This window comes from Pinus tabuliformis, chromosome 2_1, assembly GCF_031772625.1.
Source record: "Pinus tabuliformis cultivar Carrire ecotype Pingquan chromosome 2_1, CPIR1, whole genome shotgun sequence".
Classification (NCBI taxonomy): Eukaryota; Viridiplantae; Streptophyta; class Pinopsida; order Pinales; family Pinaceae; genus Pinus; species Pinus tabuliformis.
Window position 1 is genome coordinate 280,486,950 of NC_142299.1, and position 27,213 is coordinate 280,514,162.

Below are 27,213 nucleotides of genomic sequence, written 5' to 3' on the forward strand. Positions count from 1 at the left end.
GATCAAAGTTTGAAGTTCTTGATTGTAGGTATAGAATCGATTTCTTATCACATCTCAAAGTTCACCAATGGCGTTCAATGGCTTGAGACTTGAGTATGCCCTGGATGGTAGCTCGAATTACATAGCCTAGAAGGATTGCATGGAAGCAGTATTAGAGGACAACGGTTTGAAGGAGAACATTGATCAAGAAGTCCCCAAGCTAGCAACAGCTAATGCCCAAGAATTGGCAGAATGGAAGAAATGTGTGGCGAGAGCGAGGAGGATTCTTCTGGAGGGACTTTGAGACCATATTGTCTCAAGTCTCCATGGGAAGGAGACTCTATTTTCAATGTGGAAGGCATTGAAGGATCTATATCAAAACAACAGTGACCAAAGGAAGCTGGCGCTGAAGGACAAGCTTTGGAAAATCAAGTGTGAAAAGGGCGACATGATCTCTACATATCTGAACAAGCTCACTACCTGTAGAGATGAGCTTGGAAGTGTAGGAATCACGACAGCCGATGACGATATGGTGAGTCTTGTTCTCCTTGGTCTTCCTAAGAGTTGGCATAGCTACCAGGACTCAGTGAATGGAAGAGAGAAACTTCTAGATTGGGAATTATTGTGGTCAGATATGATGCAGGAGGAGATCAGGAGAAGCACCAAAGATGGTTCTTCATCCAAGGAGGATGAAGAAAATCTAGCCTTAGCGATTAAGGCAAGGAAAGGGAAGGAGAAGGATTCTCATCCCAAATCGAGTTCTTCTCATGGTGGGAAGAAGATTGACAAATCTAAAGTGAGATGCTTTAATTGTCATGAGGTAGGCCATTATGCAACTAATTGTCCATTGAAGAAATCCAAGAAGGGATCCTCGGAAGGATCTGAAGGTGAGGCATTGGCCTCTCAGATCGAATTGGAATTTACCCTCATTGCATGCATGGTTTCATTGATGATGGGTTGTGGTTGGTTTCTTGATAGTGGAGCCTCATTCCACATGACCGGCGGTAAGAGTTTATTCAGTACCTTGGAGGAGAAAGACCTCAATATACTCATAGAGATGGGTGACGATGAAAGGTATAGTGCTTCAAGAGTGGGCACGATTGCTTTTTAGAGGGAGCATGGAGCTTCTATCATCTTGACAGATGTGAAGTATGTGCCTGAACTGAAGAAGAACTTGGTATTGATCGCGATGGTGGAGGACAAAGGCTACGATGTTGTCTTCAATAAGGGAAATGTTTTCCTTAAACACATCACCATGGGTCAGGTGAAATAGATCGGTTCACGGGTACAGAACCTGTATGCTCTTGGGGTTCAAGATGCATGCAAGGCCTTGAGGAGCAAGGCAACTGTTAGAGACTTGGTGGTTGAGAGGGAGAGTACATTACCTCTCAACATGCAGCACCAGAAGAAGCCTCAGACAATTGTGGAGGAGCCGCAATTGGTGAAGTAGCTTCAGGAGGTTGTGGAGCAGCCACAACTAGAGAAGGCGAGACGAGATCGGGTGGAGGCATCCACTCATGCAGAGACCTCCAGTAGGGATAAATTTCGAGCCAAGTGGGCAGCGAGATCACATGCATCCATACCTCCAGGTGTGAGGTGGCGCAATGTGAAGTGATAGTCCTAAGAAGGCTAAAATAGGGGTAGGATCCTTGAGGTACCCAACCTCCTTGATTAGACCTTGCTACGGAAGCCCCGATGAGGAGTAGCAGGACTGGCTAAGTGGGTAGAGACAGGTACGGATGGAGCGGCAGAGCGAGCTTCAACATCAGAGGGTGTTTCTAGCCCGATAGGGAGGTCAGTTGGGAGATCAGTTACTTACTTCTCAGTAGCTGAGTTGCAGTGCAGCAGTGGGCAGTACGATACAACATGATGAGAGGAGGTGCAGTGTGGATGCAGTGCTAAGAGATAGGACCAGTAGCAACACGGATGTAGCAGGAGGAATCAGTGTGATTGATGCATTCAAAGATCAAAGTGACAGACGCTAGAGCAGTCAGGTACTGAAGAGCACAGAGGTGCAGAGTTTTTCAGTCGACAGAGGCAATAGCAGTCAGAGACTTTGATGACAGCGGCATCATTCTGATTCAGGTTGTATATTTTTTTGTGTTTCTAGAGTTGCTGGAGCAACAACACTTGAGAGAAGTGTTGCATGCAGAACATTCCAAAGGTTCAAGATCGGGTTCGAGTTGAATTCCTTTCTTGTTGAGAGGGAGTGTTGAAAATAGCAACAAGAAACGTTAAAAATAGAAATGCTAAAAATAACATTGCTATAAATAGCATTTCAGGATATACTCCAACTCTGTTGGAAATAACAAAAAATAGAAATGCTAAAAATAGCATTGCTATAAATAACATTTCGGGATATATTCCAATTTTAATTTGTCCTTGAATTAAAATTCAAATTTAGTCTCACTAGTTGTTTGAAAAATAATTAATTAATTCATCTTGAGTTAATTAGTTGGAGAAATTCAAACATGAAGTCTTTGTGAAGACATGCAACAATTATCCCTTTGATTGAGAAAGTTATCCCTTAATTAAGGAGATAAGGGTGAGTTGTATTTGAGTTGTAATTAGTTAGCTCAGTTAATTGAGTTAAGTCCAGTTAAATTAGTTCCAAACAATTGGAGGAACTAATTGTGAGTTCAATCAGTTTGTCAGGCCAGGCAGGAACTCTCCAAAGGCAGAAAAACTGATTGGTGTGTTTATTCCATAGGTATGTTATTGTTTTATACATTAGGAGTGATTGTTCAGTTCATCTTCCGATGACTATTCACATCCCTGATTTATTTATTTTACAAATTCCCCAATCATGAAGATTAGGTGTCAACATTCCCCCCTTAATCTGAAGGGATGTTGGTGAGTCCAAGCATCATTCTGAATCGTTCAAGCTTTTCCTTTCCAAGTGCTTTGGTGAAGATGTCTCCAATTTGCTCATTTGTGGAACAATGATGGAGATGGATTGTTTTGGCCTCAACATGATGTCAAATCAGATGATATTTAGTATTGATATGCTTTGTTCGATCATGGAACTTTGGATTCTTGGCCAACTTTATTGCAGAGGTGTTATCAATCATGAGTGGAGTTGATTGTACTTGTTTTACCTGCAAATCTTCAAGAATTTTCCTGAGCCACACAATTTCTTTTGTTGCTTTAGCTGCTGCCACGTATTCTACTTCAGTTGTGGAATCTGCTGGAACTGATTGTTTGCGTGATCTCCAGGAGACAGCTCCTGATCCAAGACTCATAGCATATCCTGAAGTAGATACCCGAGTTTCTTTGTCTCCATCGAAGTTTGAATCAGAGTATCCAATCAAGGCTGAAGTCGTCCACCTGTGTATACTTGATTCCAAGGTCTTGAGTTCCCTTCAAGTACCTTAGAACTCTTTTTGCAGCAGACCAATGTCCCTCACAAGGCTTTTGCATGAACCTGGAGAGGATTCCAACAGTAAATGAAATGTCTGGTCTGGTAGTAGTGAGGTAGATGAGACTTCCTACAAGCTGTCTATACTTTGTTGCATCCTCAAATTCCTTTCCTTCAATAGATGTGAGCTTTAAGTTTTGTTCCATTAGAGTAGAAAGAGGATTGCACTCTGTCATGCCAAATTCGTTTAACAAATCTCCAATGTATTTCTTTTGAGAAAGAAATATGGATTTTGGATGTTGGGTTACTTCAATGCCAAGATAGTAATGAACATAGCCCAAATAAGTCATTTCAAAACTATTCCCTAATTCCTTCTTTATGGATGCAATGTAGCTTTCATTGTTCCCTATCATTAAAAGATCATCTACATATACCACAAGATACACAACTGTTTTGCCAACTTTCTTGACAAATAAAGTTGCATCATCAAGATCAAAATGATTGAAGTTGAGTTTCAAACAATGCTCAATTAGTTTTTCTTACCAGGCTCGCGGTGCTTGTTTGAGGCCATACAAGGACTTCACAAGTTTGCATACTTTATGTTCATGTCCTTTCACAGCAAATCCTTCAGGCTGGGACATAAAAACATTTTCTTTTAGATCTCCATTCAAGAATGCAGTTTTTACATCCATTTGATGGACTTTCCAACCATTCTGAGCAGCTAGTGCAAAGAGTGTCCGGATGGTGGCCCATTTTGTTGTGGGGGCAAAAGTTTCCTCATAATAGACCCCTTCCTTCTGTGCAAAGCCTTTTGCCACAAGCCTAGCTTTGTGCTTGTCAAGTGACCCATCAGATTTGTACTTGTTCTTGTAGACCCACTTGCAGCCAATTGGTTTGGTTCCAAATGGAGGATCAACCAGCTTCCAAGTGCCATTCTTTATGAGAGCATCATACTCCTTTTGCATCGCTTCTTTCCATTCATCATGAGAAGCAGCTTCTTTGAAGGAAGTTGGTTCAAAATTTGTAGACAAGTTCAATTCACAATCATAAGTAACATCCATATCAACAGGTGAATTAGAATCATCTACATCACCTCCATTTTGTTGATTTGAATTTCTGGTTCCTGTTTTTCCAATTTCATCAGGATGAACACTTTCAAGTGTCTTTGTCAACCACTTTGGGGGACCTTTCTGAGATGTTCTAGGCTGCTCTGTTGATTGAGTTGGGACTGAATCAAGATTGAGTCTCCCAGTTCTATTAATTACATCACTTAAAGCATCATCCGTTGTTGGAGTTTTATGCAAGGGAGATTGTTCTTCAGAAGAAGATTCCACATGTTGATCTCGTATAGGAATCCCCCCTTCAAGATGTGGAATCTGATTATCAAATTCTTGAAATGATTTCGTTTTTGCGAATCTATCCAAGCGATCAAGTTGCCGCTCAACAACATTGTCAGATTTGGATGATTCAAGAAAAATGACATCTCTAGATACAACAAACTTTTTATTTACTTCATCATAGAGGCAGTATGCTTTAGAGGTGTTTGAATACCCCAGGAAGATACACTTACGACTTCTAGCACCAAGTTTGTTTCTATGTACCTTTGGTATCAAAGCATAACAGGTGGAACCAAAGATCCTGAGATGTTTTACCGAAGGAACATGTCCATACCACAATTCATAAGGAGTCTTGTTTCTTATAGCATTAGATGGACATCTATTCTTTATATATGCAGCACATAGAACAACATCAGCCCAAAACATTATCTTTACATTTTTGAAGAAAAGCATGGATCGTACCATATTCAAAATTGTTCTATTCATTCTTTCTGCTACACCATTCTATTGGGGATTATAAGGTACAGTTGTTTGATGTTTGATCCCATGTTGGCGAAGATAGTTTTCAAATTCATTTGATGTATATTCTTTTCCATTATCAGTGAGAATAGACCCAATGTGAGATTGTGCATCATTTTCAATCCATTTATGAAAATTCTTGAATGTTTGAAAAGCAACAGATTTGTTCTTCAATAAATAAGCCCAACACATTCTGGTGTAATCATCAATAAATGTCATGATATATTTATTTCCATTTGCAGAAGGAACAAGCATTGGACGACATAAATCTGAATGAATGAGTTCAAGCTTCCTATGTGCTCTTGAATGTGAATCATGAAAAGACTGTTTGCTATGCTTTCCTAGAATGCAAGCATCACATTGCTTATGTTTCCTAGGAATTGTAGGCAAACCAGCAACACCATTTTTCTTCAATAAGCAGAGACTGTCATAGTTTAAATGTCCAAATCTAGCATGCCATAATAAACTTGATGGAAGTGTACCTTCTTCATGATGAGAAATATATGAGAAATGTTGTGCATGAGTAGAGGTTCCTTGCAGTTTGAGAAGTCTTTCTTCTTCTATTCCCCTCATGACAAGTGAGTGGTTAGATGCTTTTCTTACCTCAAGCTTGCCATCAAACATATGAATGGAGTGACCTTGCTGGTGGATGTGGACCAAGGACAGCAAGTTTCTCTTGAGCTGTGGGAGATATAGAACATGATCCAGAAGAAAGTCTAGAAGACCAGGCAGTTTAAGCCTGATTGTGCCAAGCCCTGATGGCTTGATTTTTGACTGATCTGCAAAGTATACTGCTCCATCAACATTGTCAGTGAAATCTTCAAAAAAATCTTTTCTATGAGTCATGTGACGGGTTGCTCCTGAATCAAGCAACCAATCATTTTTTGAAGAAGCAAGTGAAGCATTAAACAAATCTTCATTTACTCCAATGTTACATTGTGCCTCAATATAGTGAGCGGATTCAGGTGCTTTACCTTTGTCTGTATCATCAGTTTTACCTTTCTGCTGGTTTCTTTTCTGTTCAATTTTGTCCCATGGTAGCTTGCATGTAGAAGCATCATGTGATCCATTTCGTTTGTAGCGAATGCAATGCAGATCTGCCTTTTCTCCTTGAGAATGTCTGCCCCCCTACCTCTGAAGTATCTTCCTCTTCCTCTTCGTCCACCTCTTCCTCTTGTAGAATCTTGAGCAGGATGCTTTTCTTTATGAGCAAGGCACACAGTCTCTTCAGAAGATTCAGGAGCTGTCTTCTTTCCAAAGGCTTTTTCTCTTTCAGCAAACTTTTTCACAAGAGAGTCAAAGGTTATATCTTTAAGATTTCCATTTGCTTGTAAAGACTCAAGATAATTGGAGTAGGTAGGATAGAGTGCCTTGAGAAAAGCAATAAGAGGGATATCTAGCTCAACCTTAGTGGATTTAATATCATGCATTATAGACTTTACTTCAGATGCAAGAGCAAGAGGATCATTATTTTTCAGTTCAAGAGTGAAGAGTTTAATCATGAGCTGAACAACTTCAAGTGCAGAATGTGAGTCATAGAGTTCTTTCAGCTTTTGTAAAGCTTCAAAGGCAGTTGAATATGATGAAATATGGCGACTTACTTCTTCATTTACAGATGCTGCGATTAATGCATAGGCTTTGTTGTTCTTGTTTTCCCAAATGACGAGCTCTTTGTCTGATGTAGGTTGCACTGGGTCATTGTCTCCTTCTCCGACAGACACTCCCTTCCACAACTCATTGAAGATGAGGGTGTGTTTTATCATCCGAGACCATTCAGGGTAGTTCTCCTTGCTAGTGAGAACTATTCCTACCATAGAGATGATTGAAAGGCATTCTGTAAAAAAAAACTTCTGCTGATAGAAAAAAAATACTTCTGCTGATATACAGTGAAATTGTACTCAAAAGGGTAAAAAATTTCAAATACTTTTATGTACTGTTTGTTAAAATCCCTTCAAGGATCCTCATATAATATATCCACCATATTCCATATGTACAGGCTATTTCAATGCAGTCATGATCCATTCATGAGACAACCTCCCTTTATCAGATAAATTCATGATCCACCAAGAAGGTCAATGTTATCAGCTATATTATAAATAGCCAGACGTTTCCAACTAGAACCAAAGAGCTGGGATGCAGAGGTTGATCTACGTCTTTAAATTAAACTAGCCATTATAAAAGACATATGAAGAAATCAACTTGCTGGTTTTTCTTCTAAGAGTATAGCAGCAGTAGTTCCATGGCTTTAATGTGAAATGCAGGTAGATATATACGTCAGGAACAATATACAATAACTAACAGACTTATATGAGACACAATACGCAGCTAGTCAAAGCTGTAATGCTTATCAACTGCTTCAGAACACAACCAAATCTGCGGGTCCAATCTCAACATAGTCATTGTAGCCATCTGGGTATACCTTCACTCTTCCCTCCAACAGATAACATGTTTCAGTTGCAGTATAGGTCCAAGGAAACTTACACAAACACCCAGGCGAACAGCGTCCAAGGCGAACAACGTCCAAGGCATATACTATGTCAGGCAACTTTAATTCAAAAGGGTTACTAATGCAAACGCATTCACACATCAAAACGATAATACCAAACCATTATTTTAATCTTATTCTGATCTCGCAATCTGCTATCAGCGGCCACGGATCTGTCTGATTGAATATATTTATCAAGAAGTCGTGAACAAAAACAAGATACGAGTTGGCATCATTTATTTATGCTATCAGTTGAATATCTGATTGTGGGAGCGTGCAGAGGGCTAATACATAGCCGACCAACCTCCATCATTGGCGATAGAATTCAATGGAATGAACAGATGAGTTTCAGTCAGAAGCTCAACACGCCTCTCCTCTGACCATACCACTTGCCCGTCTGCACTCAAACGTTAATACAAACGCACAGTAGTGCTCTTTCTCGGCTCCATTCATCTTCATGTTAATGTTCAAATTTGGTGACAACGAAATTCGAAAAACGGAATGCAGTGCAAAAAAAACTGATAAAACTTGCCGTTAAAAAGCTATCCCTGCTTGTTTATGCAAATTTTATGAGACGTTGTGTATTCTGGACCTTAGCATACAGTGTTTTGTGGCCGACTCATGTCAGGCTTATACATCATTCCAAATCTCCGTTCACGTAGAATGCAACACGGTGGACGCTCAACGTAGCTCTCAATTGATAGCTGGAGGCAGAGCAGCGCTCAGGACAGAGTAATCAGGTGAATGCAATGCAATGGAGGCAGAGCATTTCAGGACAGAGGCAGTGGCAGAGATAAGGGAGTTACAACTATTTTTAGAACTGGCTCTGATACCATGTCAGGCCAGGCAGTAACTCTCCAAAGGCAGAAAAACTGATTGGTGTGTTTATTCCATAGGTATGTTATTGTTTTATACGTTAGGAGTGATTGTTCGGTTCATCTTCTGATGACTTTTCACATTCCTGATTTATTTATTTTACAAATTCCCCAATCATGAAGATTAGGTGTCAACACAGTTAATGCATGCATGCATGCAACTAGTGTTCTCCAGATAACTGAATATTCTCTCATAAATAACCAATGCATGTCAGTTCAGAGAAAGACCCAGTTGAGATTAAAGATAGGGACATTGTACTATCAGTTGGAGGATTTTTCCTATAAAGGAAACTCATCCATGTAGAAGGAATTATCTCCTTAAGAATTGCACAGTTATTTCAGAGGCCAGTGTTGTGTGTGAGGTTAGAATCACATAAGTTGCAACTAGAGGACCTGGGAGAAACTGCGCAAGGAAATAGGAGGCTTGGAGGACTGAAGGAAGGCATATGTGTTGTCTATTCTGTCTATGAGTAGCAGTGAGAGATTGTACTGAGAGCTGGATAGCTTGTGAGCTAAAGCTTTGTGTAATCCTGAGATATTTCCACTTGTATGATAATACAGATAGCGGGGTTTTTAGCTGGGACTTTCCCCAGAGTATTCTTTTGTGTTTCATTTGTATGATTTCTTCTTTTCTGTTATATGTGTTCCGATTAATCTTGCTCAAATTGATTAAGCTTCCACAAAGTTTGATAGTAGAAGTAGATCAAGTATTTTTCTTTAGTATATTGCATTATCAGGTGATATACGGTGAAATTTTTACACTAATTACTAGGAATTGATAAGTCCCAACAATAGATGTCAAGGAAACCACTAGTGATGAAAATGGTTCATAAGGTATTTAAAATATTCTAAAAAGTTTCAATAGACATGTTGATGTTGGACATTCATAGAATTGGTCAACAAGGTCCAATGAGGAGAACCTAATATCAAATGTAAAGAAGTCTGCCACTAATCAGCACAAGCCCTAAGATACTAGCCCATTTATAGATATGTTCCCTAGATAATGATTTAGTGTTGATCGAAAGAGATTCATTGAAGGAAAGCCATGATTTCTCCCCATCATTTAACAAGAAAAAAAATTAAGAAGATAATGATAACTAATGTTAGTAAAGACCTTATGAACAATTAATACAAAGATAGCTAAAACAAAAGATCAATGAAATTGGAAATGGCTAATTCTAACTAAAACTTCCCTTAAACATATATTAATACAACTCAATGTGAAATTGACAACTTAAAATAAATAATATATATTAATATAACTCAATGTGAAATTAACATTTTTTAATAGTTTTTTTTTTTTAATTATTCTAAATTCTCTCTGGAGTATTAAATAAATTTTATTTTTCATTTAAATTAATTTTGTTTTTCAATTATTCTTTCTTTATTATTTTTTTGGTAAAATGTTAAATTTATAACCGATAAAATTTCTTAAAATGTACAAAATTCCTTCTCTATGAATAATTGAATTTTTGAGAATATATATATTTATTAAATGTTTATATTCTCTGGTAAAAGAGAATGAATAAGTATTCAAATGTTCTGTCCACGGACGGTCCTTAATTAAAGCACCAGGAGTGCGTGCTTGCGTCATCATCCATGCTATTCAATTGGGTTGGGGTGGTGATGTTAACCATTCCATTTTTGGTGAGTATGCTTGATGGATGTCTTTTATTTATTTTTCAATTTAGTTAGAAAGGTCCTTAATTAAAGCACAAGGAGTGCGTGCTCGCGTCATCATCCATGCAATTCAATTGCGTTCAGGGTGACGACCTACACTGTTCCATTTATGGTGAGTATTCTAATTGATGTTTTTACATTATTTTTCAGTTTGGTAGATTCTTTTGAAATAGTCTATAACGCGTCTTTTTAAAAGCTTTTTCGGCGGATTTTTCTGGTCGAAATCCGGCAGGAATTTATTGGAATCGCAAGTTTGATAGCTAGTTTCTGCACAATGAAAGCGTCCCAGGGGTTTTTCAGGGTGCTGAATCCAAATATGCAGTTAAAAAACCATTTTAACTGCAAGAAATCAAGATTTGACCTCAATCGAAATCCGGCAGGAATTTATTGGAATCGCAAGTTTGATAGCTAGTTTCTGCACAATGAAAGCGTCCCAGGGGTTTTTCAGGGTGCTGAATCCAAATATGCAGTTAAAAAACCATTTTAACTGCAAGAAATCAAGATTTGACCTCAATTTCTTCCGACCGGAATCTTCAAAAAGTCGCATTATAGACAACTCTGATTCTTTTTGGATTTATAAGTTTTAGTTATATATTTTTGTAAAAATTAAGTGTTTCAATATTTTGCAAATACATTTTTTTTGCTTACCGAGGAATCGGCCACTGGAGCAGCCTGACCACTACCTTACCACTACTACTATAACCTTGGGACACTGTGCCTGTCCCTCTCCATAGCTCCGGGTTAGTCCGGGGAAGGGAATTGAACTCGTGACCTTCAGTGAGAAGCCACTTCACGGCATTGCGATCACCAACTCGCCTACCCCCGTGGGGCTAACTAGAAATACATTTTAAACAACATTAGAATCATAAATTTGAATTGTGAACTTTCTACAATTGAAATACTCAAAAATGGTATTTATCCCATAGGCTTCATCTAAATAAAATGTCTGTTTTGAGTTTTCTTAAATATAAGGAGATTTATTTAGTAAAATATAAAAAGAGACTTTATTTATTTATTATATCTCTAACTTTTTATATTTAGGTCCATAGGCCTTCCTATGCATCAACAATCGTCAACACTTTTACCTTGCTCCGTTGGATCAAGTGAGACACTTTCAACCATTGATTTGAAGTGTGACTGCTTTTTCCAAATATCGGTTGAGTCGCTTCACTGCCTTTTCCCATTCTTTTATGTCACTCTTGAAGATATTTTTCACTGCTTTTTCAGTTGTTGTTACTGTTCTTCTTTCCTGGCTCTCTGGCTTTTGGCAAGCACTGTTCTTCTTCCCTGGGTTTTGGCAAGCACTGATTATTATTAAGCATCTCACAGAGCGCGTTCTCACTTTCATCTCATTATTTTCTTCAATACTCTGCATCGCTTTCACTGGCCTGGTTTCTTGTTCAAGTTTAATCTTTCCTTTTGTAAATATCTTCTTATAGTTGGTGATTCTTGAATTTCGCAGATCTTTGGGAGTTGTAGATGACATATTCTGCATATTCGAGGGCATCTTGGACAATGTAGCGATGTTGAGGCAACGATATGGTCTGAACAAAACTGCAAATGAAGTGGACGTTGTCATAGAAGCGTATCGGACTCTCAGAGATCGGGGCCCCTACCCTGTAGATCAGGTCATCCCAAATCTCTCTGGAAAGTTTGCCTTTGTTCTTTACGACTCCACTTCCTAGGCTTTCTTCATCGCTGTGGTATGCTTGTAATTCTCATCCGTTCATTTCCTATTTTTTAGTTTGAGATTTTCCATTGAAATATGGAACATAAACCCTTAATTTTTTCTTTGGCTGACCCGCTGCAATGCATATTTCCCCCAATCTACATGCCTAGATAATAACATAAATTTGAGGCTTCCCAATATTTTATCTCTGGAATTTTAGTACTCTTTTGATCGAAATCATTTTCCTGATCATGCAATTGATGGGAGAAAATATAAGACCTTGCATCTTTTATTTAATCCATAGGTTTTACCATTTCACTAGGATACACTGGTGGACCTTCTGGCCCTGCAGACTCCTTCCCATCTGTTCTCTTTTTGGAGTTGCTTTACATTCATAGCTGAGTTATGATGAGATAAGATTTAACAAAGTCAAATTATACGCCTCGACAAAAATCTGTACATAAATTTGACATTCAAATTAACTTGTGGCCTAAGGCCAATGTGGAGATTTTGCCAGACTTCCAGTCAATTCGTGGTCTTTTGGCGAATTTGCCAATCACAGGTTTCAGGCTCTATCCTCACTGGCATCAGTTTGGTAACAGCAACAATTGTTAATTTAGCATTCATATTTATTGTGACCTAATGGAACTGTGGAGATTTTGCCCGACTTCCAGTGAATTCGTGCTCTTTTGGCGAATTTGCCAATCACAGGTTTCAGGTTCCATCCTCACTGGCAACAGTTTGGTAACAGCAACAATTTTGCTGTATCCATTAACCTGAGTTTTTGGATATTATGACTAGAAGGCAGTGGCTCTTCCAATGTCAATATACCCTGAAATGAATTAGCAGTTGAAATATTAGATTCAGATTTTATATTAAAGTCGAACTAAGTGCCTTCTCTTTTAATTACACCGACGGTGTCCCTATTGAATCAGTGCCATCGTCTACCTTTTCATTTTCCACGGTTAGATCTGTCAAAGTAATATTAGATTCAGATTTTATATTAAAGTCGAAGTAAGTTCCTTCTCTTTTAATTACACCGAAGGTGTCCCCATTAAATCAGTTCCATCGTCTACCTTTTCATTTTCCATTGTTAGATCTGTCAAAGTTTTTCACCATTGGTTTGGATTTGTCAAAGCATGCCGTTGAGACTGATTGGATTTGTAATTAACTTGATCTCTTGATTTTGGGTAATTAACTTACTCTAAAATGAAATAAGACATTCAATGTGCTCCTGAAAAGTAATTGCACAACGATCCAGTCTAAGAAAACAAGGTTTTCAACAAACCAATTAACTCTTCTAGAAAAATTCAACAATTCCAATTTAATAATCCTATCGCCTCTCTTTGTACCTTTTGGGACAATTGCTAGTTTTATTTATTTACCATATTTCTGGACTAAGTATAAAAAAAAGTTTTGTTGATACCATAGGCCACAAAACCATGTGCCTGAAACCACTAGTTGTAAACTCTCATCCCTAGTCAAAATTAATCCTAAAATAATCTTGTATTATTAATGACTACCAAATAGACTAGGGAAATCATTAAGTTGCATTTTGCTTGTTTAATCACCATGGGATTTGTTGTTAGAAGTGAACCAAATGAAGCAGGACCCTTGGAAACATAACCCAAATGTCAAAGTAGGATTGGATGGCTCGCATTTTCCAAAAAGCCTGAAACCCACTAGTTGTAAACTCTCATCCCTAATCAAAATTAATCCTAAAGTAATATTGTATTATTAATGACTACCAAATAGACTAGGGAAATCATTAAGTTGCATTTTGCTGGTTTAATCACCATGCGATTTGTTGTTCGGAGTGAACCAAATGGAGCAGAACTCTTGGAAACATATCCCAAATGTCAAAGGGGGTTTGGTAGGATTGGATGGCTCGCATTTTTCCAAAAATTTGGTGGGGGTAATGAAGCTTTTACAAAGGAGTGTTCTCAAACATTAAAAATACAAAAATTTAGACCAACAAACTTAGTTTAAGAAAGAAATTAAAGAATTAAAAATCCTTGATAGATATATCAAAGAAAAAAAATCGGAGAATGAAAACTATTGTGAAGAAATCACAGAAAGAAAGAAAGAAGTGTGTGCGGTCCTGAATTAAAGCACAAGGGGTGGATGCTGGCCTCATCATCCATGCAATTCAATTGCGTTTGATTGCTGACGTCCACCATTTCATTTATGGTGAATATTTTAATAGAAGTGTTTTGTTTTATTTTTCATTTTTGTTAAAAATTTGGTGGATTTTTTTGGATTTATAGTTTTAGTTATAATAAAAAATTAAGTGTTTTTAAATTTATTTTATTATAAATTATTTTATGATGTAATTTATTTATTATATGTTTTGGAATTTTCTAAAAATTTAATTAAATAAAACTTTCCATAATTCTAATACCTAATCAAAATATTAAATAGATATTTACAATTAAAAGAACATTTTATACCCATCCAAAAAATCACATCTTTAACTCAAAATTATTTCACTCAATTATACCAAAACCAAAACTCTCTATAAAGCCAAAACTTATTGAACTGCTCCAAAACCAAAAACTCCATATAACGGGCAAATTTATTGAACTGTTTCTATTTATGAACAGCTGGATGTAAGTTTTCAGAGTTGTCTTAGTTTAAATTTTTTGGAAGTATTTCTGGTATGTTTTTCTGGTTTAATTTCTCTAAAATCTAACATGAATTTATCGAAATCGCAAGTTTGATGGGTCACCCATACACAATCAAAGTGCCTTAGAAGTTTTTTCATGGTGTTGAATCATATATACAGTCAAAAAAACCAATTTAAATAAAAGAAATACAGTCAAAAAAACCGATTTAAATAACAGAAATGAAGATCTCACCTCAAATTTTCAAATTTTTAAACCAGAAAATTCAAAAATTCAAACTAAAAACAACTCCTGAATTTTCCTTCAAGGTACGGTCCTGCATTACAGTACAAGGACTGCGCGCATGCGTCATCATCCATGGAATTCAATTACGTGTGCGTGCTAACGTCATCCATTGCATTCCTATGGAGGCCAGACTTACAAATGCTTGTGGATAGTCATGGATCATGACCACCGCTACTAAGACTATGAAGAATCACGAGATGCCCAGGCTATTATTACTCCATCCTGTCTGTCTCTCCGCTTACACCTCCAACTGTACACTGGAGCCAACAATGACGGGCTGGTTCTTATTCTATGACTCCTGGTCCAACATCTTAATTTTCTTGGGTGGTTTACTTTACCAATCTGTATTAGCTATGTCTACGAATAACAACCAAAGGATAGATATAGCTTTGAATCCGAATAAAGAGGAAGACAACTAGACAACATGACGTCCCCACCACACGATCTACGCTCGCTTTACCAAAGACCTGCTTATAAAAAGCTGAAGTATATGACACGCCACTTCTGCGTTCTGGCTTTGCTAACCCATACCAAACCAAATAAAATATGGGCAACTTCCCTGCGTCCTGTATAATGCCAGGGAAAGATAAGGAAACCATCCGGGTCATTTGCTCAGATGGCACGGTTAAAATCCTTAGCGAACCCCTCAGCGCCGCCCAGATCGTGCAGGAACTCCCTCTGCATCTAGTCTGTCACTCCGATTCGTTCTACATCGGCCAGAAGACGCCAGTTCTTTCTCCAAACGAGCAACTGAAGGCAGGCGACAACTACTTCCTTCTGCCCCAACACTTCTTTCACTCTCCCTTATCTTTGCTATCTCTCGCTTCCCTAATATCGCCGCCGCCGCCCCCAAACGCTCCACCTACTTCCACCGCTCCCCTATCAGCTCCGCTTCGCAGTATTGAACGTGCGTCTGCTCTGTGCCAGCCGTTTGAGATGGAGAAGCGCGAAGTGCGCGGCGGACGACCGCGGATCAGAGTGTCCGCGGACTTTATTACAAAGCTTCTAGAAGACGGGCGGTTAAACGTTGGCGAACGCGGGCATTCAGTAGGCACTCAGTCCTCAGATGATGTTGAGCACAGTCTATGCAATACCCGTGAATTGCAGAGGGATTATAAGCAGTTGGTGAAACCCAGAAGGCCACGGTGGACACCCAAGCTCGAGACCATCAAAGAAAAGGGATTGCTGGCTACAAGATATTCATGAAATTTAAGAGATCGACACAGATGAACAACTCTTGCATCGCTGTAGTGTATACTGCTTTTTATCTCGGCATCTGTTTTGATTTAATCTACCCTAACTAGGTCAAGATGTGTTGTTTACAAGTCTTGGAGTAGTAAAATCAATCATGATGACAATCTGGGACGAAGTTTTAGAAGTCTAGGAGAGAGTAATAGCAATCACAATAAAGGTTTATCTGTTTGGTATTTGGTATTGTTGTCAGGGATCAGATCAGATGTAACTGTCCAAAAGCCTCATTGAATATTTTATAAAGCTAGTGATTTAGGGAAATCCGGTATATCAAATAAAAAAGGTCACCTGTTATATTTTTGTAAACAAATGCAAGGCAAAATGGATGGTAAATTGGATTATGTACCGGATAACAGTTAAGTTGATTTAATAATGAGATGTTGAAAATTAAAATGAGTAAAACATGTATTTCTTTGTAAATTTTAGTAGTTGTTTCAAACAAAAAAGTCTTATATACAATTTATTGGTGAGAGAATAACAAACATTTTTCTCAACCGTTCAAAATATATCCAATTATTGGTGAGAGAATAACAAACATTTTTCTCAACTGTCCAAAATATATCTAATTAACACGTAAAATTTTTGAATTTTACACTATTAAAAGGATTTGTTTTTAGTGAGATTTTTTGGAAGATTTTCCGATAGATTTTTCTGGTCTAATTTCTCTAAAATCTGGCAGGAATTTATTGAAATCACAAGTTTGATGGGTAACCCTTGCACAATCGAAGTGCCCTAGGGGTTTCTCAGAGTGTTGAATCCATATATACAATGAAAAAATCAATTTAAATAAAACAAATCAAGATTGTCACCTATGCACAATCGAAGTGCCCTAGGGGTTTCTCAAGGTGTTGAATCCATATATACAGTGAAAAAACCAGTTTAAATAACACAAATCAAGATTGTCACACTTCAAGTATTTTAATTATAGTAAATATTTACTTTTCATTTATAATAAAAATTTACTTTTGATTTATAATCCGAAAAAATTGATAAAAAAATATATTTTTGTATTATTAATATTTTTTTAAATATTATGTGTCAAGGTCATGTTAAGTATTATTATTGTTGGCACTAAAGCATAGGCATGTTTTGAAGAGTTGTGCAACTAAAAATTAGTTTGTCTGTAAAGCAAGGAATGGTTTACACCACACACAATGACTATGGATTTTTTTTTATTTTTATTTTTAAATCTAGGATAATCGTTTACTGGTGAGAGTTATCCTGAACAGACCCAGGATCAACAGGTTATCTTGAACAGACCCAGAATCAAAGATCAAATCTAACTGGCTGCGACTATAAACCTAGGCTACGTGCAACTGCTTGCAAGCCGCACAATAGCAGGAAACTTATGCCTCAACAAAAGCCGAGACGTTCACTATGGGGTCGCCTACTCTTCTAGCCAAGAAACAACAAGTCATATATATACTCAATGAGATTTGAACTCTCAGCAAAACTTACTGTTAAACCCATATCACTGTATACTATTGTACAAGGAATAGTAATAGTGCGTAGAGGATCCATTAAGGAATCTCTTGAAAATATTGCATGTATAACTATTTTGTGATCATCGATGATTGCAATATGCTATAAAAGAATGTATGAGGAAAGAGTTTGCTTCTTTCTCGGCCTTTGGTGACATATTTAGAGTGTTGCTTACTATAGATGAATGAGATAATGAAATACTCAGTTTCTCTTTCGTTGTATTATGAAGAATTCTTTCGTGTGAATATTTTAAAATAAATCTACGATGATGAATATTTCCATATGGTGGCTCTAATACGAATGCCTAGAATTTAGAATTTTTTGTGTACGTATGATATTGATTATTCCATTTTTTAAATTCTCATGAGTATTTCATGTGAGACCACCTTTAGTTATTGAAGATTGAAGAAGTCGAAGATTAATCTACCCTGATTTCATTTAATCTACTCTAGATCGGCCAAGATGTGTTGTTTAATACGACTAATTCGTGACGCTAAATGTGACGCTAAAACTAAGTACCCTCTACCTTTTCAAAAGCATATGTCCAACAGCTTCACGTGTATGGAAAGGTTAAGTTAAATTGAAGCATATTATGTTATATAACAAAGCTTTCAGTGTTAGTGCAGGAAAGATCATCCATATATACAGAAAGAAACGTTTAGAAATTTTTGAAACACTCGTAAGAGATAAGATATCATGTGTGGTAGTCAGCAAGATCATCTATATAATCGTGATGCTCAGCCAGAATGAGCGATAGCCCATTTGTGATCAAAGGATTTCGGCTCATAGATTTTATTTTCGAATTTGAAAGCCATTTTATTTATTTATGCGAAGATATGTTGATAGTTTGGAACATATTCGAGTCGGCCGTGCATAAGGCCCAACAACTTGAGAAGTTACCCTTCACTCTCCCCCTATTTCTTGCATTCCTTCTCGGACTTGTCTTCTTGTTTTCTCTCACTAACAACCGCAGACCTAGAACTTCGTCAGTATATCCACCTGATGCCTTAGGATGGCCATTGATTGGCGATACATTACAAATCCTTCCATGCTGAAGGAGGGGAAAACCAAATGAATCTTTTGACAGTCGGACACAAAAATATGGAAACATGTTTACCACATCCCTTACCCAACCGTCGTATTTTGCAGCACCGAAGGAAACCACTTCTTGTTCTCCAACGAGAATAAAACTGGTCACCTACTCATGGCCGACCTTAGTGCGGAAACTCTTTGGAAGTGCCATACTTAATGCCTCTGGAGACGATGACAAGCGGATAAGGAGAATGATGTTGATGATAATGCAACAAATGATATAAGGGAACAATGATTCATAGCAATTCTCACATAAATATGAGACCCCTATGCTTCATGCTGTTGTTTACACCTGTAGATTACATATTTGTGATATGTTTGACGAAATGCCTGTCATGGCTAGTAGGGATTTGGTTAAGGGCTTGTTTAAGTATTTACATTTGCATCATTGTTTCCTTGTTATCCCTCTGTTCTGAAGGTGTCATTCAATTATGGGCAGTGACCTCGAATTTGGGCCTGAAAAAGTGGCTCAAATCCTGAAGACGTTGGCACAGGGAAAAATAGTCCCTAGACACTGGCATGCCTTGGCATGAGAGCGTCCAGAGCCTTCTAGACGTTGTCATGTCCATATCATGGGAGAGTCCATGGGTCAAGTAGTCTAAAACCTTAGTGGGATTGCTTTGGAGAATTTAGCGTCTATGGATAAACACTAATTCACTAGACAAGTAGTTGTGCCTAGAACAACAGTTTAAAGTGTTTTAGACTTTCCCTATAAGAAATAGATAAGAAGAGAGGATAGAAGGCCTACCTGTAGTTCCACTTTCCTCTCGTCTCCCTTGTATCGATTCTGTCGCTCCTTCCCATACTTAATCCACTTGAAAATTACCCTGTGAACACAACAAAAGACGAAAACTGATCAAAGCATATGATCCATTGAAAGTAAATGAAAGGAATCAGAAGAAATTCATACATATAAGCATTATGAAAGAATACATCATATGGAAAAGGTTTAAACACTTCATTAGATAGAAAAATGAATTACAACCATCAGTGTCTGATTCAAAGTCATTCCTCCAGCTTGGATCCCATCCACATCACATCAAAAGTAGGACAAGCTTATGGCATCACATCATTTGCTCCAAAGTCAAGTCTCATAGCAACATTATCTCCTTACAATTCAACATAATCCAGTAAGCCCCTGATCACTTAGATGAGTGGTCAATTTATAGGAAGATGAAGGAGGTTTTGTCATTAATGGTGACATTGAATGGCCTTCCATACTTAGAATTAGTTCCATGGAGGAAGGGATGATTCTTAACTCATTCCTCAGCCATTTTCGAGCTCATAAGAGTTGATAAGACAGATAAACTTCTAGATGACTCCACAAGATAAGAATATTCCCCAAACCCTGTGTGAATTTATCTCATTCTCGCCCAACACAGGTGAAAGGAAGCCTAAGTGCTCTGCAAAGTACCCTGGCAATGGACTTAATTTCTCTGTAGCACACCTTCTTAAGTGCTTACCTGCGCTAGTCCCTCTAGAGGCAATTTATGGATGTCTTCAAGTCATGAAACAATCTGGGAAGGAGGAATTCAAAGGGTTGAATTGTTTAGGGCATGAAACAACTAATTTTAGGGTTTGATGAGTCCTAAATCACTGATCTGAATGTTGGGATTTGATGTGCCCAAATGGATCAGTTGCCCCCTAAAGCATGAAGTCAGAAAAATGCCAATGTTGAATGAAATGCTTTACGATCTGATGAGGAGGTATCGAAGTGGAAGGTGACATGCATCAATTACAATACATATATCATGATATTTGATTTTACATGAATTGCTGAGGGAAGGCATACCCATGCTCATCTTATAAACTTTCATTACATGTACATAAACAATCATCTACAGATATAGACCCATGATTGGAATGACTATCAATGTAAAGCCATTGTACAAATGATTTAGTACTCCTGATATTGCAGCCCGGATGGATGAAACTAGATCCAAGGTCTTCAATTTCATTCAATCGTTCGCTCAAGTACGAGCCTAACCATGTGAATATGTGATCTAAATTCAAACATGGGAAGACACCCTTTGATTACCAGCTGATGATGTAAGCTGTTAACGGATGCGAGAGAAATCACTAATAATGATAATGATCCTCAAGGTACTGGAGTACATTTTGCATGCTGTGAATGGATGATTTGATGTCGAACACCATACAAAGTCTTTTGGTCGAAGGCCATTGATGTATGCCTATCGCCGAAAGCAAGAAACCTACCATTGATGCATGCAAGCCTCAAGGTACTGAATGGGTGTTTCTAAGTCAACTTCTTGGATAATGAGTTGATGGAGACAAGAAGCGACTTGTCACAGAAGGGCCTTGATGTATCCCACATCAATGACACGAAACGAGTGTAGTGATTTTTGGAGATGGAATTTCACTGATGACACAAGGTTCAGGAATGGCGGTCATGAAAATGAATGTTTATGGTATTGCAAAAGATGGATTTTGACTGAATGACTTCTCTTGAACATGTCGGTGACACTAAAGTGAATTGGTAGCATTGACCAAAAACAAAGTAATGGATGGTATGATCGACCAATGGTGTGATAACCATCAAGCTAATAACCCAACCCAGATAGTGACGGTGATGGAGTGAAAGTTTCATGTTCAAGAGCAACTTGCTACCATAAAGTGGTTTTCCCTTTTTCCCATTTTCCCTAAGTCATTGCTGACCAATACCTCTTTATTTTTATCAAGCTTGAGGAATATAACATATTCTTGTTGTATAATTTCACCCTTCGGGTGAATCCATCGCTATTTGATGTTTTAACGAGTCTAGTGAAGGTGAAACTCAGTCTTGTCTAGATGGACAAGGTTGTCGCTATTTGATGTTTTAACGAGTTTAACGACAAAGATAACTCGGTCATTTTCATGTTTAAAGAGTTTGAAAAGGTACAAAAAGAAAACTCCACAAATTATTTTTTGTAAATTAATCCCTCATGTCTGAAAAAGTGTAAAATAATATAAGAGAGATATCATTTCCAATCTGTTAACAAGCTGGAAAGGACAAGCGCTCGGCAATGTTTTCATATTTAGAGAGTCTGTAAAGAGCTTAAATAGGACTCCACTTTGAGGAACGAGTGGTGTCTAGGATAGAAACTGGTGCCAGTGATGTCGCATCTTCTCAAAACATGTTGATTTATGTGAAGAGGTTAGCTAATAAGACCACTCATTGCAATTGTTCCTCAAAAAGGGTAAAACAACCAAGTGAAAGCGTATGATTAGCCAAATGGATGGTGGCGATGGGATGAAAACAATCAAGGCTCATTTGACGAAAGAGGCTGATAAAATGGCAATCACAAGGGTTAAAAAATGGAAATGGGTTCATTTTTAGACAAGCTTGAACCATAGGTAACTATGCTTGGATTCAGTTTCATGTTTACACAAGCTTGAAACGAAAAACTATGCTTGGATTTAGTTTCATTTTTAGACAAGCTTGAAATGAAGAACCATGGTTCAAATTGGTTTACATGCCCCCAGCATGATGAAAGGGAGAGTCTCCTATAACCAGATGGAAGTTGTTGCAGTGAAGCAGGACAGTTATCCAACACCTTTTTAGCTTCGTCCAGATAGGGACAAAGGTGAATGGGGTGATTCCCTTCACATAACCTACAGGGAAACTTAACTTTACCATTAGGTGCATGCCCCCCAAGCTTCATTACATTCACCCAAGTAGACTACTCATGGCTATTAGGTGGATGGAATGAAGGTTCATTTACGAGATTAAGCGAAAGACTCAACTGGGATTTTACGAGATCCAATCAAAGACTCGATTTGGAACTTTGCTGTAGGGGACCTTGTTTCATTTTTTAATGAGCTTGATATAAGACAAGGAACTTTGCTCAGATTCCTTGTTTCATTTTTTAATGAGCCTAACACAAGACAAGGAACTATGCTCATACTCCTTGTTTCATTTTTTAACGAGGTTGATACAAGAGCAGAAACTATCCTCGAAAGTTGTTTCATTTTTTAATGAGGTTGAAACCGTAACAGAACTATCCTCATATCCTCAGTTTCATTTTTTAACGAGGTTGACACAAGACCAGGAACTATCCTCATATCCTTGGTTTCCTTTTTTAACGAGGTTGACATAAGACCAAGAACTCTCCTCATTGGCCTGTTTCATTTTCTAACGAGGTTGACACAGTAAAAGATCTTTCCTCATGCTTCTATCACAACTCATAAGAAGTCATGAAGGAAAGATTTGGTTCCAATAACCCCAGTACATGATGTACAACATCACTGAATTGCTCGCCAGTTGATGTAGGCATGGAACTGGTTGCCTCATAATTAACCTATGGCGTGTATGATACCATTAGTACAAAAGGACCATTTAGGGAATATGTTTGATTGGAAGCCATATTTGGACCGAGAAATCAAAGATGGTCAATGGTGACAATCTTGCCTTCATGCAGGAAACACATCACTCAAAAGAGTGTGGAAACAATAGCTCCCATGTCATAAACATAGTCGCGCCCTAGAAGTAAGTTGTAATCTAAAGGGCCTCAGACTACCATCACGTTTAGATAAACAAATTTTCCTCCAAAAGTAATAGGAAACTTAGGAAGGATCCCTAATGGTTGACTGGTTCCTCTATGAAAAGACAACAAATTCTAGGTAACTGGCACAAGTGACGGCGAACCGAGCACTTTCCAAGCAGTTGAGGAAAAGATACTCACAGATGCGCCTTCATCTATAATAGTGCCCAACACAACTATATTACAAACTTGTACTATGATCTGGAAAGGAAGATAAGAAGGAAGACGAAATCCTGCTAGTTGATTCCAATCAAAGGAAGTGACCAGACTACTTGTAGGGGGTCCCGTAAAAACAGGAGAATTAATCCCCCGAGTTACGAGAGCAGGAGGATTTTCCTCCTGTCTTGATGGAACAAGAGGACTGCCCCCAAGCTCATTAGAATCTGAAGAAACAAAAAGAACCTGAGTTGTATCATATTCACTCTCTCTGGGAAAGGTACGATTAGCTGAAGGTGAAATTGGGTCAATTGTTACCTCGACTTGTTGATTTGGGTCAGGTATAGACTCATAGGATTCACTTTCAGAGAGAGTGCGTTTGATCGACGGTTGATTTTGGTCAGTCAATTCATCAACTAGTGAAGGATTTAGGGAGAGTTTCATGTAACTAGATGGAAGTCATTACGGTGATGCAGGACGGTTATCCAACACTTTTTTGGCTTCATTTAGATAGGGACAAAGGTGAATCGGGTGATTCCCTTCACATAACCCATAGGGAAACTTAAATTTACCCTTCTTTCCATGAACTTTACTATCACTAGTTGATGGTGTGTCACTAGCATCATCTCTAGAAGTTGATGACACAAGATGATGTGAATGAGAAGACCATTTTTCTAATATTTGAGGAATATCAGGACAATTTCAAAGAATATGGTATCCCGCACAAAGTTTGCATGGATATCAAACTTTGTGAGGCTTGATGGATGGTTTCTCATCAGATGTTGCATTCAAGGCAATGGTTGCTTGGTTTCCCCTCTGCTGAATTTTCTTCTTCTTCTTCTTCTTCCCTTTATTCTTCTTCGTAGCCACCTAGTTACTAGTACCAATATTTTCACCAGGTGAAGAGGAAGAACGGGAGAAAGAAACAACCAAGGAAGAAGGCAAAGGGTCAACTTTAGGATCAACTGGAGGTTGACTTTGTCCAGTTGGAGGAGTACTCTATTACGGAGAAATCATGACATTTTGGACCAAGGAGGTTGAAAACAACCATATTGCCTAAGCAATGGTAAATCCTGGAAGGGACAATGTAGCCATATATGGAGCATCAATATTTCCAAAAGAAGGAAAATAAATAAGATTCCCATCAAAAGGAATTCCTTGATCGGTGGACTCCGGATTTGTCGCCATATGTTTCAACCTAAGATCAACTAAGGAGTGAGCATGGAGGATGTTATCCGCAGTCAATTAATTTTATTTTAATCAAAGTAACAAAACAAAACAAAAGAGGGACAATCTAGGCAAAAGGTTTACCAAGCAAATGTGAACTACAAAATACCTCCTAGCGAACCAAGAAGTACGGGCAGGCAATCTCCCGAATGTCGTGTTCGGTGTATCACAGTGTATAAGGTGGCCGACTCGGTTACCTAAGGATGGATATAAACCTAGTGTTGTCCTCCCATAAAGTATGTGAAGGCCCAATCCGTATAAGCGTTGACTAATGCAAAACTGCACAATGAGAACATTCCCATATACTTTACGTATTGTAACACCACCCTATATACCCGAAGGTACGTGCACGAGCTACAATATAATCACATATGTGGAATGAGGTATCACACTCGGGATGTATTGCAGACAAGTTAGAGACAATTGCTTTGTTTTACGATGCCGGAACACATCTCTAGAATATACCTCTAAATGTTTTTCGTTAGGTGACAATGCTCCATTAGGTAAATTCAGATAAATTTTAAGTTGATATTCTTTAGAATTTTCCTTTCAAGGTTCACCACGTGATGTATGTTTGCAATTCCTAAAATGAAACTAATATGATACGCATTCTTTCCATTCAATTTAATAGTGAAAGTCCTTAGCTAGTAGGGATAGAGCAATCAAACCTTTGACAAAGAGAAAAAAGCACAACTAATGAAATTTCCCTAGCTATTCCTTTCAAGCATTCACAAACTACAGTATGAACGATGCAAGTTTTTCTTTTCGAAACCCTTAATGTTATGATGACCAAAAGGGAAATATGCACATACAATCAATCAATCTTAAAAAAGAACGAAGACTTTGATGATAATTCTGTTTCGAAGGAAAAGAAGAATTGACGACACTTTCTTTCGAACAAATATTAATCACCTATATTCTAACTTTCAATATAGACTGATAATGACAAATAAAACATTAAAGAGACATTAATCAATCAAATCAAAGTAGGGTTGGCAAAGGAGATAAAAATTTGTTCTCTGAGACATGACATTCGTTGATCAATTAACAAGCAAACAAACAGAGAAAAGTTGGCAAAAACACTTTCGAAAGGTGGGAATTTGAACTAAGGTTGATCTGCATAGGTCAATGAGGGCCTAACTGCACTGCAGATCACTGTCCCCTGACTAAGCCTGTGCTGATTTTTGAGAGGCCACTCAAGAGTCATCTAACCTCAATTTTTGACCAAAATTCAATGAAAAAGAGCTGAAATAGAGTCAATGAATACAAGTAGAGTCTACAAGAATGTCTTAGGAGGTGGATAAGCTACTAGCAAAGAGCATTCTTCCCCAGTGGAGTCGCCAATTTGTTTTGGAGAATTTAGCATCTATGGATAAACACTAATTCACTAGACAAGTAGTTGTGCCTAGAACAGCAGTTTAAAGTGTTTTAGACTTTCCCTATAAGAAATAGATAAGAAGAGAGGATAGAAGGCCTACCTGTAGTTCCACTTTCCTCTCGTCTCCCTTGTATCGATTCTGTCGCTCCTTCCCATACTTAATCCACTTGAAAATTACCCTGTGAACACAACAAAAGACGAAAACTGATCAAAGCATATGATCCATTGAAAGTAAATGAAAGGAATCAGAAGAAATTCATACATATAAGCATTATGAAAGAATACATCATATGGAAAAGGTTTAAACACTTCATTAGATAGAAAAATGAATTACAACCATCAGTGTCTGATTCAAAGTCATTCCTCCAGCTTGGATCCCATCCACATCACATCAAAAGCAAGACATGCCTGTGGCATCACATCATTTACTCTAAAGTCAAGTCTCATAGCAGCATTATCTCCTTACAATTCAACATAATCCAGCTAGCCCCTGATCACTTAGATGAGTGGTCAATTTATAGGAAGATGAAGGAGGTTTTGTCATTAATGGTGACATTGAATGGCCTTCCATACTTAGAATTAGTTCCATGGAGGAAGGGATGAGACGATAGGATGATCCTTAACTCATTCCTTATCCACTTTTGAGCTCGTAGGAGTTGATAAGACAGGGAAACTTCTAGATGACTCCACAAGATAAGAATATTCCCCAAACCCTATGTGAATTTCGCTCATTCTCGCCCAGCGCAGGTGAAAGGAAGCCTAAGTGCTCTGCAAAGCACCCTGATAGTGGACTTAACTACTCTACAGGGCACCTTCATAAGGTCTTACCTATGGTGGTCCCTCTAGAGGCAATTTCTGGATGTCTTCAAGCCATGAAACAATCTACGAAGGAGGAATTCAAAGGGTTGAATTGTTTAGGGCATGAAACAACTGATTTTAGGGTTTGATGAGTCATAAATCATTGATCTGAATGTTGGGATTTGATGTGCCCAAATGGATCTGTAACAGGGACCCACGGGCTAGCTACCTGAGTAGCTGGGATGGTTCCTAGGAGTCCTGTAGCTGATGTGGAAGGTTTGTGTGTTGTGTTTATGTTGATTCCAATTAATTAAGGTCACATAGGAGGTTGAATATAATCATAGTAGACTCTCTTCACATGTTTACTCTGGTTGGCCAGTTACTTAGGTAGATGTGGGAGGAGGGTGTTATATAGTCACTCCCATAACAAGGCATGCCGGTGACTATGGATTTTTTCAGCTGGTTCTAAGCTAGTGA

General features: G+C 38.0%; 1 protein-coding gene across 1 annotated transcript; it reads left to right on the top strand.

The window, feature by feature from the left end:
* Positions 1 to 15,384: 15,384 nt before the first annotated feature.
* Positions 15,385 to 16,017, top strand: LOC149199862 (uncharacterized). Its single transcript, XM_089400747.1, has one exon. It carries the CDS (start codon positions 15,385 to 15,387, stop codon positions 16,015 to 16,017), a length of 633 nt encoding a protein of 210 aa, XP_089256873.1.
* The last annotated feature ends 11,196 nt before the right edge of the window (positions 16,018 to 27,213 follow it).

Excerpts from the sequence above, each read along its gene's own strand:
- LOC149199862 (XM_089400747.1), top strand. The coding sequence starts at position 15,385 with ATGCCAGGGAAAGATAAGGAAACCATCCGGGTCATTTGCTCAGATGGC.